The 18,041-nt window shown below is 30.6% G+C and overlaps 1 protein-coding gene across 5 annotated transcripts in view; it reads left to right on the top strand.

Annotated features, from left to right (window-relative positions):
- The window catches only part of LOC148233946 (cell adhesion molecule Dscam1-like), a 215,282-nt gene that overhangs the window by 187,896 nt on the left and 9,345 nt on the right, over window positions 1–18,041 (top strand). For all 5 annotated transcript variants that reach the window (XM_088189036.1, XM_088189035.1, XM_088189037.1 and 2 more), the window contains exons 7-15: window positions 13,683–13,803; window positions 13,872–14,070; window positions 16,187–16,433; window positions 16,499–16,652; window positions 16,711–16,862; window positions 16,921–17,011; window positions 17,080–17,258; window positions 17,319–17,464; window positions 17,537–17,672. In XM_088189036.1, coding sequence (XP_088045162.1) covers window positions 13,683–13,803; window positions 13,872–14,070; window positions 16,187–16,433; window positions 16,499–16,652; window positions 16,711–16,862; window positions 16,921–17,011; window positions 17,080–17,258; window positions 17,319–17,464; window positions 17,537–17,672 — 1,425 coding nt within the window. The remainder of the gene's footprint in view (window positions 1–13,682; window positions 13,804–13,871; window positions 14,071–16,186; window positions 16,434–16,498; window positions 16,653–16,710; window positions 16,863–16,920; window positions 17,012–17,079; window positions 17,259–17,318; window positions 17,465–17,536; window positions 17,673–18,041) is intronic.

Raw genomic sequence — 18,041 nt, 5'->3', positions numbered from 1 at the left:
ACGTCCTGGCACTTTCACAGATCGTGACTTGTAAAATTTTCACGAGAATTTCCCAAACGTATTCAGTTCGAAATATCACATATGAGTGCCTGCGTTTTAATTTTAAAATGCAAACACGAAACAGCTTCCGTCCGGATGAGAAAAAAATACGTACATACATATATACATATTCATAAATAAGATAGACGTAGAAGCGTTGACATCCAGATCAATACAGCGCGGGGGAAATTTAAGAAGAGTTCTAAAAAAAAGGCTTTGATGTACACCGAGACACTTTTTTAATTAATTAATAGCACTCTCACTCTATGTGCTCCCTTGTAGTTCTTCGAAAAAAGCTTTTAAGTTAATTAAGCTCTGCCAGCGCGCACTCAGGTTATATTAAAATGTGTGCGTGTTTGTGTCGTTATAAAGGAAACACCATTTTTCGCTACGAGCGAATCGTCATTGGTTAACGACGCAACGTGACATTTAAATTTAAAGAAAATACTCGAATAAATTTTCTATTTGTTGCGAATGATTGAGCAATCTGAAAATAATCAAATATGTTTTATAATAGACTATTTACATAAATTCATAAATATTAACACTACTTTTATTGTCTTTCGCATTTTTATATATTATATATGAAACAAAGATCTTAAATCTAGATAAGTCGATTCTTCAAATTCATTAAAAAATAATTCGTATTTTATAATTGCAAGCATTTTCGTTTTATGAAATCTGATTTTCCGCATGCTCGTTTAAAGAAGAAATGTCATGTTAAAAAAAAAAAAAATATTACAATGTAATGCTTGAATGATGTTGGCTATTGAGTGTTTAAAGTATTCACATTAATTCGGATTTACTGCCTTGACAAAAATATGTGAAGTCTATTAATAACCTCCTACCAGTAGCCTAAGCCAACGGCCCTTACAAATTAAGTTTTAATATAATAAAATGACTATGGATATAATCATATGTATATTATTATTCATTTTATCAAAACTCAGCCAGTGTTTTTTTCTCACATTTATTAAATGTTTTCGGGCAATTTAAAAATCTGAAATGCTACTACTAGGGCGAAAGGTAATGTTTAATGCCATTAATACTACTTATGTTACATCGCACCTCTAAAATATTAAATATTTCCTCCGCGAAACCCATGTCGTAGTCGACGCGAAGAATGTCTACTTAAGAATGGAATTCGCCAAGATGCCGTAGTATATCATGCTTAGTTACGAATATACACATCAATGGTGAGACGTCCATAGGAATATGAAAACGGTGCTTTCCCTTAATTTTTTAAATTATCGAGATTGAAGCCATTTAATATCTATTAAGTATTTATATACGAATCGGTTCTTGTAATTTACATCGTATTCAGATCATTAATTTAAAGCATGAAAAATTATTTGACTATATCTCATGCGATTGCGCGAGCGCTTGTCCTTGCTCCAGCGCTCAGAATTTACGCAATTTTAAGAAAAACAATATGTGGTTACGAGAATCAAAAATAAATCACTGGTTTTTTATCGCATTTATTTTGCGCATTATCTGAGGGCACAGATCTCAGCAAAGCGTCATCTAAACGTCGTTTGGTAAATGTAGAGGGTTTCTAGAAAGCATTCAGAAACGTATGACTAATCAAAATTTCTGTAGCTAAGCCAACGTTAATCACGCTTTCCTTTTCAAAACCGTCATTTTTACACGTTGATAGATAAACATCGCCACAAATTCAAATATCAAAAAAACCTGATTGGTATTTAAGTTCATCAATTTTTTCCCTCACTATGACTTGAAAACTACAATAACAGCATCTACTCACATAAAGTATAACTGTATTATTTACGCAAATTTTTCAAAGCGATAGCAAATGAGGAGAAAAACATTTTACCACTCTGACTTGCAACATATAAATATTTATTCCGAAGAAAATTTTCCAAATATCCAGTTCCCTTTCACTTTTTAATGATTTAAATGGTGGCCCAAAAAAACGAATAATAGTTCAAATATTGATATCTAACGGACTCTAAATTATAAAGACCGCATAAAATTCACGTCACGTCAGATAGAGCTAGAGGCAGAACTTGTTTTTCACATTTTCTTAATATATTTTAATAAAAGAGACTTGAAATGAGCTTATATTTAATATGCTTTTAATGTAGCAATTATAGTTGACGAGATGTTATGAATCTTTAATTTTTAGCAGACTAATTTTACAAAGCGTATTTTAACGTAATGTAATAATATATTATTGTGAAAAACTAGTGACGTAATCGGAATGAAAGATAATTCACGGCTGTAAATTTCATTTTCACAGCAGAATCAAATCATTCAATATCATCCAATTATAATTTACTCATTAAAATTATACACATTGATTATATATTATTATTAAATATATATGCAGGGAATAACATTTTAAAATCAATGCATAGAAAAAACGATACATATAAAAAATATAATCGATAAATTTATATACAATAATGAATATACCACAATGCGTCTAACATATGGTTATAAATTCGGATAGCCAGGCTTATTGGGGACTTGTCTTATATGCCTGTTTTTGCATGTGATACTTCACACAATATTTGAAAACACAAGCGCTGGTAAACACAAAAAGTGGCCTATAAAAATGAAGCTTTTCCATAAACTCTGAATTGTAAATATTTTCTAGTAAGGAATATGAGTAGTTTGTAAAAATGCTTCCCTGTGTACACTCGTCAACGCGACTCAAGGAAATCATATCCCATCATAACATGTATTTAATTTTGTGAGAAATTAAAATTTAAAAAAATATATATTCCCTCTTGTACAGGTACATAACAACATTAACATTTAAAAATCTTTATTGCATATGTTTTCTTTATGCTAATTAAATCGTTAGTACTCTTAAAATAGGACAATAAAATCAGTTACCACTTATGTGACATTTTTTATGCTTATCTATTAGCATAAAACCACGCACATAGATTTTTAAATTTTTTTTTTTTATTATCTTAAATAACATTTTAAGGTCATCAACGATTAGTTTAAATTTTAAATTACGAATAACTTTATTAATATCATTAACCCTTTCCACGCTATGCACATCATATGATGGGCAGCCGAATCGAGTCTCCAGTGTGAAGCCCGAATCATATGATGGGCATGTAAAATCGCGTGCTTTTACGAGTCTAGATAAATATAGTTGTCCGTATAAGCTTTAAAAATCAGTTTATTTTTCTTACACCACTCTCTGTAAGGCTGAAATAAATTTCTTTCTCAAATTGTTACGCCAATGATAAATTTTCAATTTTTTCATTGGATTCTAATGATTTAATGGAGTCTTTAGAATTCGTCGAACCATTAAATAAGCTGCGAATAATTTCTTTCCCCATTTACATATTCCTGCTTTTGATAAATAACTAAGGAAGTCATTATTTTTTTGACTGGTGAAAGATTCTGTATTTTGCAAAAATTGAATTAATGCCATAGTAAATGACTAGTTTCTTCGATTATATAATTTTTCTTTAATTGATCGTTGAAATTTCGAGTTTAGCTCAGAATTGATATTTTCTAATTCGGTCGTCAATAATAATCGTTAGACAGTTGTCAATTACAGCTTTTGCTACTTCACAAAAACCATATAAAAAAACCTTTTTCGATTAGTGAAAAAATAGCCGTAAATCAGGAGCTGATTCTTAGATCACCAAAGCAAAGATAAAGCCGCCGCCCGGTTAGAGTAATAGAAAATCGCAAAATTTTTTTGGTATTTTAAATACTTTTGATCTTTAAAAAATGTATGCATATTTTACATCTGGCACGAACACTTTCGGAAAGGATTCTTATTTAAGTGTCTTATTTTATTACTTAAGCAAAAATAAGGCTAGTTTGAGTGTTGAAAATTTTTAAACAATTTTTTGTCATTCCCAGATGTATGCAGATTAGGCATGAAACCGCCTTTCTTTATACAGCTTTATAAAATAAGCAGTCGTTGTAAATATTTTCAAAATATTCATACATTTTTTTTTAATAAAAAGTGCTTTAAAAAAAATTCTTGAGAAATGAGAGTTCTCTATTATATATTTATCTCGAGAAATTCTCGAAAAATAATCTAGAAGAAACACTAGTCGTGCATATGGTTACGTGCGCGAGTGTGAGTCTATATTTACATATGAATGGCACTATTTCATACACCGGATAATTCGAACATTGATTCTATTGTTCGTGTCATATTATTAACAATACGATCAAAAAGTTTGTTCGCAGATTTATTTAGATAATATAGATCTTTATCATTTTTAAACAATAAAATTGTATATTTTAATTCTAATAAGCACTTTAAAAGATTTTTCTCTTGATCTCAAATACGATGAAATAGTCACCGCGTTACGGGACGAAAACCTAAATTGAGTGAATAGGTTAATAAGCAGATTAAAACTGAGATTAATACCTTGAATTATATGGCAATGTAATTAGACAAATTTTATTGGAAATAATAAATATTTTACCGATGATATGTGAAAAAATTCAAATCTATCTTTTTAAGAATTAATGTCATTTTTTTAATTTGATGCTTTTGTTTTTACTGCATCGTTCAAAATGTCGTTTTATGGAGCCACTCTGTATTTTTTTTTTATATAAATAAAGCGATATCCAGTACCTCATAAATATGTTTTTAACATATTGCACGAATGTAAACGTATGCGTATATTATGTAACGTGTCAAAAAGAAATTGCGTAAAAACGATGCGGCCATATTTTTTCGTGTCATTACCCTTAGCGTGTGAAGGGGCGCCTACGAGCGGTGATCCCTAGGGATAAACCGGGCCGTATCGAGTGCAGCCGAGTGTAATTTACAAATCGCCCCTGATTACCTAATGTCCTGTGCACGGCCCGATAAGCAAAGCTCCATCTGTTAAATCCTAAAATTTACCATAATTGCCCTTTTAGTCGACTAGGACTTGAGTCATTTGCCTTCGAGGCATTGGATCGTTTTCGACGTAATTGTTTACGTATCGCAGACTCACAGACCTATTTCTTTATCACATAAACGATTGAAGCAATAAGAAGGATCAAGAGTGGTTATTAGCATGGCAAATTGTCTCTCGTTAACGATAAGGCAAAGTACGCTAACTGTTACTTTTACACAGTGTTGTCATTTTAATTTTTACTTACAGTTCTGAAAGGATTTTTTTGTATATGTAATATTTAAGAATCCCGTACTCTTTTTCATATTAGATTAAGCGTATGAATGCTCCGTCAAACTATTAAGTTAAGTTTTGCGAAAGCCGAATTGTTCAATAATAATTTTATTCTCTCTTATATTTTAGTAAATGACGAGCTAATATTATAAGTAAACAAAATAAATGAGTTACTCAATTCGAGATATTCCTATTATTATTATTATTATTATTTAAAGTTAAAGTTACACACGCGCCATATTACCATGTAGCAATTTTACTATACGCTTACAATTCAAACTTACAAGGTTCACACAGATACGTGTGAAATTTTTAACTTTTAGCGATGCTTAAACTTGGCCGGTGTTTTGCTAGAATCAGCCTTTAGTGATATTCCCGCCGGAATACCAATGATTCCCATTTCCGCTATGTAAGAGGAGTTTTCGCCTTTGGAGTCGAGACAAAACTTGTGTTAAGACTTTCGCGTACACTTTTATTGACATTAAAGTGCATTTGATGTTTGATAGGAGAGCGTCGCGACGAATCTTTCAAAGGACTAACATTGTGAGAGCTTTGATAAAAGTTTGTTAAAGCGCGCCAAGATAAATCTTGTTATTATAATCTAAAAAAATGTAATTGAAATCTACCTGGAAAAGTTGTTATTGTCATACTTAAATTTTTCAACACATACAGTTTGCTTATTAAATAGCAACGGTTTCACGTCACGTCCGTAAACAAAGTGCTACTTTTAATGTCGGCATCCGAGGGATCTTGCTCCGTTACTCTGGCATTAATCGCCACCTTCACAATCAAGTTAATAGTCCTTAATTATAACTGGAAAGGATGAGTAATGACACGTATTAATCTTCCTCGTGCGCGTTACAGCACGCAAACGCCGGTGCTGTTTCCAAATTACTGTTTACAATTTGGAAACAACAATGACGTGACAAATGAGGCAAACGTGTTTATGTTAAAACTAATATAAATAGGTAATATATAGAAATCTAGCATTTTTTTCAATCACAATTATTATTCGGAAACTATATTTTTTATATATAATAATTGCTTCTCAACTGGATGAAGAAATTTTTTGAGCTAAATGTTAAATGCCAGATTTTTTCGTATGGAGCAGCTTTATCTTCAGCATATAGTTGTGGCTGAATATGAGACTGCTCCCCGGAGTCCCTGTATCTCAAGCCAATCGAGAGATCGAGGCGTGACGATAATACTTTATTAGTTCAGGAGTGGGTCTATTGCCTACTTTTCACTTCAGAGACAAGGCACACTTTGTTCAGGCCGCTTGAGAGGATAACTTCTCCATTTAGGTATTAGCCAAAGCTAGTCACTGATGAGATTTGCTCAGAATCGTACATACAGCTTAAATTCTTTCTTTAGAGCAGTGTTTCTTAATATTTTTTATGATTGGCAGTCCATTGAAAAATGTGTGTTAATTTTTTTATTTAGGAAATTACAAGATCATTTTTTATTGAAAAATATATACATAAATTTGCATATATGATGCATATTATACAATAACTCAATTACTAATAATAATACTTTTTTTCGTGAGTCATTACTTCCATTTCTGTGCAAAAGTGATAAAAATCGCATTTCACACAGGTGGAAGTGTCTAAAATGCTGCTTTAACCAGCTCTAGATTAGGTTCTAAATGTGTACTTCAATAAGATTGTATTTTATTGAATCAAATATAAATGGATCCAGTACTCATCTCTGTACTTTTCTATTATCACCCATGAAAAAATATCTATAAAACGATTCACTGAATCGTTGTAAATATATTGCAGTTTCAGATATTTTCTATTTTTTTCAAAACGATTGAATTAAGTAAGGAACAGTTTGCAAAATTCCCTTTTTTGAATAGACAAGTTCTAATTTTAGTTTTTTATTATTATACATGATTGCAACATAAAATGCATTGTGATCGTTACCTTCCATATTTTTCTAATGTACAAGTGAATCCATAAGCAACATAATCGTCTTTAATTTACCGTTTTTAAGACATAGCGATGGTAATTAAAATCAATAAAATAATAATCAGAAAAAATGAGAGTACATAGTTTAATCGAGTCAAATTTATATAGCATAAGACAGTTTTAAATTTTATATTACACGTCTAAAAGTTATAAACTTTTCTTGCACCCCTGTAAATGCTTTTTCGCGTTGAAAACTACTGCTATAGAGGTTAAATTAAATCTGAAAATCTGGTCTATGGAAGCCATGCGCGTCTTTTTATAGGGCTGTATGAAAAGTAAATTTAAGTTAATCGCAAGATAGCAATAAAGATTGTGTGTTGCTCTAATAATATTATGTTATAAGCAGTGGTGGAACCCCGCAATTCTCGTTTTATAAAAAATATATATATACTTATTAAATAAAACAGTAATTTGCTTCTGCCCTTGACTCGAAGACAGAATGATAATTTGGCCCCTGAACTAGAAAAGGTTGCCCATGAGTGATCTAGGTAGAGGTGAATTATTATGTGACTTTTACGACTAAGTGTATGTATACATTCACAGTTACTAATGAAGGCCTATTGTTTACATTAGAGCTCGTTGGTTAAGAAATTCTATGCTGTTGGCTGTCAAACTTCGCTTTTTAAATGTAATGAAAGCTCTGACTGAAATTATTTTAAAAAGCCGAAAAAAAAACAGAACATGAAAATGCGCTTAGATCTAAAATATATTGATCTGTATCGAATTTACATTTTTTTTTATCAAAACAACAACAAAATTACGCTTTAAAATCAGCCACAGAAGAAGAAGTACAGACGTTGCATCTCCCATATTGCTTTATAATTTATCTGCCTTGATATTTCATTATGTTTTAAGTGAGCGCAGTGGGAACGCTCGTTACCGAGCGTTCCCATTGCGACGGCGCCGATACGATTGTATTGCTTTTGACGTGAATTTTTGACTTCTGAGAAGTGATAATTATTTTTGCGCTCTCTTATTGACCAAAATTCGGTTTTAATATAATTTAATCAATACTCTCATATCAAAAGTCTGCAGTAATATTAGTAAGGATAGCTATCATATTTTTAAAACATAATGCAGATACATTATAGAGCAATATGGGAAATGCAACGTCTTTACTTCTTCTTTTACTTATTTTTCCCTAAGAGAGGAGTTGGCTTACTTTGTGTTTTTCAATGAAATTCTAAAATTATAATTAGTTTTAAAACTTTCATTAGGTTAAGTTTGGATTAGAACAGCAAATAGACGTTTCGCAACTGTCAAATTGAGTTTCATAGATATTTTAGAGCAACATATAATTTCACAAGCGTTAAATTATATTTTTGCTAGTAGAAATATATATCTTCTATAAAAATGTATTTGGACTTCACTAATGATAATTTAATTTTACTGAAAAATACATATTCAGGGCAAATTCCAAATTCATTGTATGAAAATATCATACCTTGGTTGCTTTGATGATTTAAATTATCATATTTATTTGAGCGATCGTGGACACTTCGGCCGATTGACGAAAAATATTTCACCCCTTCGGGGGTTCCTTAAGGATCCAATCTGGGTCGTCTGCTCTTTGCATTATTTGATAATGACATAATTACGGCAGTAACTAATTCCAGTTTTCTTCGGTATGCAGATGATTTGAAATTGAAATTGTTTCTCTACACGTAAACGACGTATACGAAAAATCTTATAAGATTTTTGGTTTTGTTATAAGAACCGCGTTTTACTTCAACGATCCGTTATCCGTTATACTCCTGTCTTCTACCTTAATCGAAATAGTTCTAAAAATGTAAAAAAGAAAGATATCTCTATATAATGATATTTTGTTATTATCCGTTCTTAAATCCCAGCACCTTTCTTTTAGGAGCGTTGAGATACAGTTTGCTAAATCTTTGCGGATTGTTTGTCACAAACATTTCGTCAAATTACTATAGTCTGTTGTCAAATAAATTATTAAGGAATTCTAGTTTTGGGTTTTGGAACGTCTTCGAGGATCACGATCGCATCCTCTTAGAGACAGGACGTCCGTAATCTCACCTTTGCCTGTCGCCATCTAGCTCCTTAATACGCTGACATTGCACATTGATCTATTTAATGTCAGCTATACAGAGTATTATTTTCTTTTATTATTTAGTGACGCATTGGGATAATCTATTAGGTTAGAATGTTATGTATTTAACTAAATATATGTCAGATTAGTGAGTTCAAAAAATAATCAGACGTTAGTCAAAACATACTTTGTACTGAAACATAGTGTATATATTCTATCAGCATTCTAATTTAATTTTCAAATGAAAATGTTTTATTTATTGAACATTTCTGTAGTAGAATAAATGTAAATAATATAATACAAATTGATTGTTTAATTAATTTATCGAAATTGCATTTATGTAAGACATCATAAACAAATTTATTACATTTACCTTAATTAGCATTTATTTAATTCCGAAAGAGAAATTTTACGAACGAAATGAATTATAAAATATGGTTTATCGTGTTCTTAAATGTTCGATTAAAATGAATTATACAACATTGTATATTTTGTAGCAATTACCCAGAATTAAACTCATTGGAACATTTTACATAATATTATAATCGATTGTTATAATTCTACAAATTTAAATTCTTTAAAACATTGTTACAATTAAAATAGAAATTGCTCTAGTATAGTATTTTTTTTTAATAAATTTCACAGACTCGAATTGATAAAATATATAAATTTTATTTACACTTTCCTCGGAGAACTCATATATGTACATTTTTTTCGCATCTCGGGGGATTACACAATAGTAATGAAAAGTGGAGAGACAAATAAAAAAAGCTACTTGTTAACGGACACCGCCGTGGGCTTTTTTGCTTGGTAAATACAGTCTATCCATTTTTTCGATGGTTCGGTACGTTGGATGTGTATTGTTTTCTTTTCTTGGACCTTAACATTGCCTATGATTCGCGAATTTTTTGAAACTATTCTAGCGTCAAACGTTTAGATGTTTTTCTCCTGTCTTGTTTACTTTCACGGCTCCGCGTTCCAAATTACTTCTTCAATATTGAAACAAAAACACAATATAACAACACTAGAGATAATCCTACTATTACAATATTTTATTATATAAATATTTAATTCACACACATGAATTATACTTATATTATAAATAAACGCATTGCTTATTTTTCATTATTAAGTTATGTGCACAGTGAACCATACAAGCAGATCATTATCACTTATATTCAATTAATTCATTACCGATTTTATTATATGTCAGAACTCTATAAACTTGACATCACATTGAATACTTTTTTACATTTTTTCATTGTGAACTATGAAGGCGAAGAATCACCCTAAACGTATATTAAAAAAAAACATTTAAGACTTATAAGTATAAAAATATATTACTTTCTTCTAGTAAATCACAGTGTTTACATGTGTTTCCCATATTTAATCCATAAAAACATACCACCCCTACACATAATAATTGTGCATCGGAGTGGAATCAAGCATTAATCGAGAGAACAAAAACTCCAACCGTGAACATCGATCCGTTGATTAATTGCTACCACGTAATTCGAGCCTACGTTAAAGCGCTAAATTTTATATAATTTTTATTGCCGCCATTAAACGCGTATCTTAACTCATATTTCAGTACGTAATTTCAAAATTATGCTCCCTGTGTCATCGTCCAAATCTTCTGCTCGTTTTTTTTTCCTTCTGGGCATTTCACTGACATTACTATCACTAATTAAATACCGGAGGAATATTTTTTCTATTAATACTGAAATGATTAACTTGCTCCCGAGCAGCAAATTGTTAATTAAAACTTGTTTTGTGTTATCTTTTATCATGATATATTTTTTTGGGTTGGCGAGTGGTGTGACCTTTACAATCTGATTATAGAGAACATGTTTTTATTATTTTATTTTGTATTTATTGTAGGTCGTCTATCAAGATCATTACAGACGTTATAATAAGATGCACGCAAGTAACAACTAAATACTAAGTTAGTAGTAATACGCCAGACTAAAATCAATGTTTGTAAATCAGTGACAAGTATTTTATTATTAATCAATATATGTCACTATGATACATTTCGTTTAAATTATTTATTATGATATTCATCAGTAAGATTAGAAAAATATAGAAAAACATAATCTGTGATAATCAATCGTAATTATAAGTATATATTTTTATCGTAGACACGATAAAAATTCAAAAACACGTATTTTAGTTATTTGTCACACACTTATACTACTGGCTTAGTAAAGAATTTACAATAATTTACCAAATGTGTATGTAAAAATGTAGGTGTCAATATCAGACGATAGAGTTAAATTTTAGAGACTTTGAATCCTCGAGTGGTTGTCAGAATGATTGGTGAGGGAGTGCATATATTTTAATTAGGTCATTTTAGAAAGCTTAAGTGAATAGGAGATAAAGCAAAATAAAAGCCAATCGCGTTCGAGTTTAGCTCCACCTCCTAACTTACCCATAATGAAAGTTTAAATGTGATCGTACGATAAATAACAAAGGATTAATTGGTGATTGGCTGGTATTTTTTCATGTAACCGAGCCATGATGGACCACAATAAAAGATTTTCCATCTTTTATTACGGTCCATTGAGGAAATTAGAACAATTATAAAATAAGGCAAATTAAGAGTATCCAAATAAAACTCTTTATGTTAAGGTGCTTGTAAGATAATTATATAAGCTAGCTTAAGTAATGCTTATTTGTTGTAAGTCCATTGGTGTTTTGTTTTTTCTAATATTATATTTTTTCTAATTTCTAATATTCTGTTAATCGAAACCATTGCTGTGTGCAGATTTTTAATGTTTATTATTGAAACACACATATTGTATAAGGACTACTAATAATAAAATATCATATATGTTTAATAAAATTATTAATTTTATTTATACTATATCTTAAGACTTAGTCATTCAAAATAAGTTTACAAAGATAATTGAGAGCAAATTTTGCTATAATATTTTTAGATCATACTTTAATTTTTATTAAGAAATTCTAAATATTTACTGGAATTTTATGGAACGATAAAACTAAAGTATTGAAAAACATTTTAAAAACTACTATTTTTTTATGTTTTAGAATAAAATTTTAAAATAGTGCCTCCTGTGTTATTTTTTTTGTTGTGAGCATTTTTTATTTTTACAATTGATACAATTGTTTGCTTAAATCTGGGGCTGTGAAGTTTTTTCTTGACTCCAAATTTTTGCAAGGTCTGACTCTGACTTTGACTCCGAATTTAAAAATTTCGATAAGATAATCTTAAAATATTAAATTTATTTTAAATTGCTTTATTTATTTATTTTCATTTAAATAACAACAAAGAAGAAATAATAAAAAATAATTATTATAATATTTCTTAGGATTAGTGCCGCGCCTTTGTACTACATGTGTGACGTATGGGAATCAGCAGATTACAAAAATGTATGGATGCTTTCCACCGTGAAGTTTTCCTGATAGCAAACTAAAAACTATCAAAAAAATCTCATTTTTTTAATATTCCAAAAAAGTTGTTGAAATACGAATATTTTAAATTATCAACAGCTATTACTAACAATTTTTCTACGGTTTGATTAAATTTATTTGTAACTCACCGCTCTGTTGTCAATCGAAGTAGATCGATCCGTTCTGGTCCTTCGATTATTCGCTTCCATTATAACAAATAATCATCGTATTGATTTTATTCTTTTCAACGATCATCCAGTGCTCTGTTCATTGGTAATATAAATATATCTATAATTATATACTGTAATATTATAATCACATATATTTATTTCTTTAAAAAATCTCAGGTATTATCGAAAAAATTGAGAAGTAAAAATGAGAATTTCTCTATAAAAAATATGATATCAGTTGTTACGTATTAATTTTACCTAATAGCTAATATTGTATAAACGAAGAAGCCGTCAATTATTGAATTAATCTAAGTGAATTACCAAAGAACCAACTTTAGGGTTGATAGCCCGATTAGCTGCTAAGGTATTTATATCTACCTAAAATGTGCAATATTATGTAATATACTCAGATCAATCATTGCTTCTTTTTCATTTAAAGCAGTCTCAATTGAGACGCTTTATGTGAAAAAATATTGCTTCTCGCGGGATCAATTTTATGACAAGCGTAGCATTTAAAAAAACATGTATATAATGTACATGCTGGCAGATAAAAATAATTTATTAAAAAAACATCTTCCAAGTGATGAAGGGTATGTTATAAATAGAAACGTAACGCAGCCGAAGCCGGGTACAAAAGCTAGTACATATAATATATAAATCACAATTTCTTTTCTCCAAAGTTGGAGATCTGCTTGCTTTCTCGTCCCTCTTACTCGCGCTCCTTTCATTTCATTCCGCCGCCACTGGAGGGCACAAGCGAAGGGCTTTTATAATTTTCGAGCCTTCTTTCTTCAACTGCAAATATTTATCCAACAATCGTATTTCTCTCTCTCGACAAACACAAACAGATGAAATTGTATACATGCAAGCGTGCCTGTATTGTATTTTTTTCCTTACTTATTTACAGAAGCCTCTGGGAACGTTCCGCCGCGATTAATCCAAAGGCCTCCGGCCGAAATAGTTGCAGAGAAAGAATCGGACGTTGAACTACTATGCATCGCACATGGAAATCCATTGCCTAGTGTTATGTAAACATATTTTTAATTCCTAATAAATACAATTTATACAATGCCTAAAATGCTTGAAAATGTTACAGGTGGTTCAAGGAAAATAACGGAAGAAGAGACATTTTAGAGAGATCTGGTGACAGGGGAAGACTTATCATCAGATCCGTTAAGTCAAGCGATGCTGGACGATGGATATGCAAAGTGCATTCGACTTTAGGCGAACAGACTACCGTTACGAATATAATAGTTACATCTCCTCTCATGGTCACTTTAGAGCCTGAATTATTGGTAAAATATTTTATATTGAATATTATATTTTTTCATTTAAATAGATAGTTTAAAATTAAATTGGCAATAAAGGATTAAAAACGTCATGATTCAAAAACATGACGCAGTGATTTTTGTAATATTCCACAAAGCTTGCTTAGGTTAAATCAACTTCTTATTGCATAATTCGTATTCAAAATTAATTTTAAAAAATATTATAGTATGCAATAGCGCTATTCATATGTAAATATAGACTCACACTCACGCACGTAACCATACGTACGACCAAAATACGTAGGGATGGCACCAGTCGATATAACGTATTATTATTATTTTAATTATATGTTGTTTATTACCTGTACAAATACAATTGATGTTTAACATCTGTATTACTCTTTGAATCTGAAAAACAGCGACTATTTAATATTTATAAAAAACAACAATATGTTCCTATTATCTGGGGTCAAATTTATTCTAAAAAAAATATTTCTTTATTCTTTTATCCATTTTATTTATATTTTAAAAATGCTATATTACATTTTTATTAGTAATTCATGGGGTGCTCACTCATCTGACCAACGCTCACTCTCTTTCGCTCGTTCGCACTTACCCTGTTTAAATTTTAAAACGTATTTATTTCAAAACAATGTTTTGCTACATAAACACGTTTACGTTAGAATAGTGAACACTCCATGAACACAACAAAACATGTTCTTGCAAGAATTTTGCAGCTTCTGTTTCAGTACGTAGCAGCTTAACACGCTCTATAGCTGGCCATACACGCGCGGATTTGTCCGACATATCTGTCCGTCGCGGATGTCTGGCGGATAAATCTGATCGTGTGTGGTGAGAAAAAACACAGATTTGTCTGTTCCCCGTCTGTCCGCTGTCCGTGCTTAAAATTAACGTGCGAAAACAACGGCTTACAGTATTTTTTGCTAAAATTTTTCCCTTAAGAGATTTTATGACCCGGGCCTTTATTGATTTACTCCAAAACTGCTGCCAACGTCTAAAATAGGATTTTGATGACAAGATTTTATTACTTTATGACCCATAGCAAAAAACTGCCCATGTAAAAGATTTTTATTACATCTTTATACAATATAATCTACAATTACTTCTAAATGTATTATATTATCATATAACTATTTTTATATCATTTTTTATCATATCTTCCTAATTAATAAACAAGTTTTTTTCAGTATCTTTTTTAAATATTATTCAAACCATCTTAAAACTATTTTACTAATACCTATAAAATGTCTTTAATTCGAAAGCTTTCTTTAAATTCAAAAAGCTGCTCTAATTATTTTGTATGTGTCCTTAGTTAATTTTTTTATTTTTTGTTGTAGCTGGCATTTTGAAATTACCATTATGATGGATTAAACTGTCCGTCGTAATTAGCTAAAATGTTTTTAATAATTATAAATATAGTAAAAAAACGATTTTATTGTGGCATATACACACTGTGATGCCCGCTTTTCTCGCGCAAAATTTGAACGACTGAATTAAATGCTTTACCTTACATTTATATTTTGTTTTGCTCTACCTCAGATTATAATAATATTTATATTAAAATCGTTTACCAATAATTCTTACTGATTTATAAAGGTTATATGAACAATTATCTCCCTCTAGTTTCGTTAAAAAACATGCGGTTTTACAAGCCCATTAAGCTTCGCACTGATAACCCGACTGCACATCATATGATGTGCATAGCGTGGAAGAGGTTAACCTCCGTTTTTAACTTATACGCACCATACGCAACAATATAATTTTTCTATCTCTTGCCGAACCAAAAGTTCCAAAACATTAATAAAGTATCATATAAAAACCACGTCAAGATTTTAGAATTTTTAATTTACTTAAAACGGTCGATTTTTTATATTTAATTACACACGAGTTAGTAGGTTTATCTTATTATAAAAGTTTTATTCATCGGACAAAATTCCTCATCCAATATTCAAGTGCGCAATATTGGTGTTTCTGGACCCATTTCAGCCCTGAAAATTTTGATTTCGTCTTTCATGACCCTCTTGCCTATTGTTTGTAATGAAAATTAACTTAAAGATATTACATATGTATTATGCAACACTGCAAGTCTGTATTACTTTTAAAATCTACTTTTCATTATCAGGTTATAAACTATGGAAGCAGAGCTATCTTAAACTGTACAGTGCATGGTATATTTAATGCTGAAATAGAATGGTTACGTCAAGGTGTTACGTTAACTGGCATGGGAGCAGATTCTGGCAGAACAAGAAGAATACCTCCATCGAGTCTTTTAATATCTAGTATGGCCAGAGAAGACGCTGGAATTTATCAATGTATAGCTAAAAAGGGCATTGATAGTGCCCAAGCTGCATCCAGAATATTACTTGGAGGTATTCATATTTATACATTAGCTTAAAAGACAGTTAATTTTAATTATATATATTTATACACATAGATACAGCACCAGAGCTCCAATATACATTTATAGAGCAAGCTCTTAGACCTGGCTCTCCTGTATCATTAAGATGTTCAGCAACGGGTACACCAGCGCCTCGTTTTTCTTGGTATTTAGACGAACAGCCTCTCAAAGAACTTCTACCAGCGCACAGGTATGTATTTCTAGTAAGTATATACAATATAGATGTTTCAATATTATGAATGTTATAGATATTCGTTCAGTCAGTATGTTGAACACAGAGAAGAAGTAGCAAGCTATCTTAACATATCAATGGCGCGAGCAGAAGACGGTGGTTTATATTCCTGTAAAGCTGAAAATTCTGTTGGTAGTGCTACACACACAGCAAGACTCAATATTTACGGTATATTTTAATAAAAAAAAATTTCTTACAATGAATAATATTTTTTATAAATATTTAGGGCAACCTTACATACGTTTCATTTCACCACTAAGAGCCGTTGCCGGTAACAACGTCACGATATATTGTCCATATTCTGGATATCCAATTAAGTATGCCTTTAAAATATATCTAAATACCTAACACATTTATTGTATTAATTTAATGCATAAACTTTTAGTGGCGTTTTATGGGAAAGGCAAGGAGTAATTTTAAGTAATAGTTTGAGACATCACACTAATGCTGAAGGAGGACTTCAAATATCTACTGTAGTTTCGGGAGATGCTGGAGCTTATACCTGTTCAGTTGCAAGTCCATCTGGTGAATTAGCGAGGAGAGATTTACAGCTCATAGTATTAAGTATGTTTAATTAAAATGTGTGATATTTAATTGAATTATAACTTTATTATAAATCGTCAGAACCACCACAAGTGGCACCTTTTATATTTCCAACGAACGTGGAAGAAGGAAGTAATATACAAGCAACATGCAGTGTTATGTCAGGAGACAGACCAATATTTTTTTCTTGGTTGAAAGACAATGTTCCTATCCCTGCTAGTTTAGAAGTAAGTTACATCGAAATTATCATTATAAATCAATATATTTTGATTTAATATATGAATATGATTTATCAACAGGTAGAGCAACGAAGTGTAGAATTTTTTAGTTTATTAATAATTAAAGAAGTGACATCACAACACACGGGGCTTTATACGTGTGTTGCTAGTAATAGTGCCGCAAAAGCTAATTATTCAGCTGAACTAATTGTTAGAGGTAATAACAATAGATTTTAATATATATTTAGTAACGCCATAAATACGTGTCGTTTTCACACGATCTTATTAGAAATGCATAACAAAATAACTTGGTCCCGTAACTAAAAGTTTCAAATTTGTGTTCCCTGGATCCCCAAGATTTCGCTTAAGAGTTTTAGGGTTTCACGCAAAATTCATGATATGCCGGAAAATATTGATTAAGGCATATTTTAATATTTAAGTTATGGGTCATGAGTATTATTTACAATTCATCTAATATTTCTACAACAATTATATTGAACAACACATGTTTCTTTGTAAAAAAAATTAATTTAATAAAACAGACCGAGAAGAACTTTTATATTTGATAATTTTTTTTATTTGCAGA

Source organism: Plectrocnemia conspersa, unplaced genomic scaffold, assembly GCF_051122295.1.
Source record: "Plectrocnemia conspersa isolate PC_06_02 unplaced genomic scaffold, ASM5112229v1 ptg000007l, whole genome shotgun sequence".
Lineage (NCBI taxonomy): Eukaryota > Metazoa > Arthropoda > Insecta > Trichoptera > Polycentropodidae > Plectrocnemia > Plectrocnemia conspersa.
Note: the sequence above shows the minus strand (reverse complement) of the source record. Positions and strands in the feature narration are given on the sequence as shown.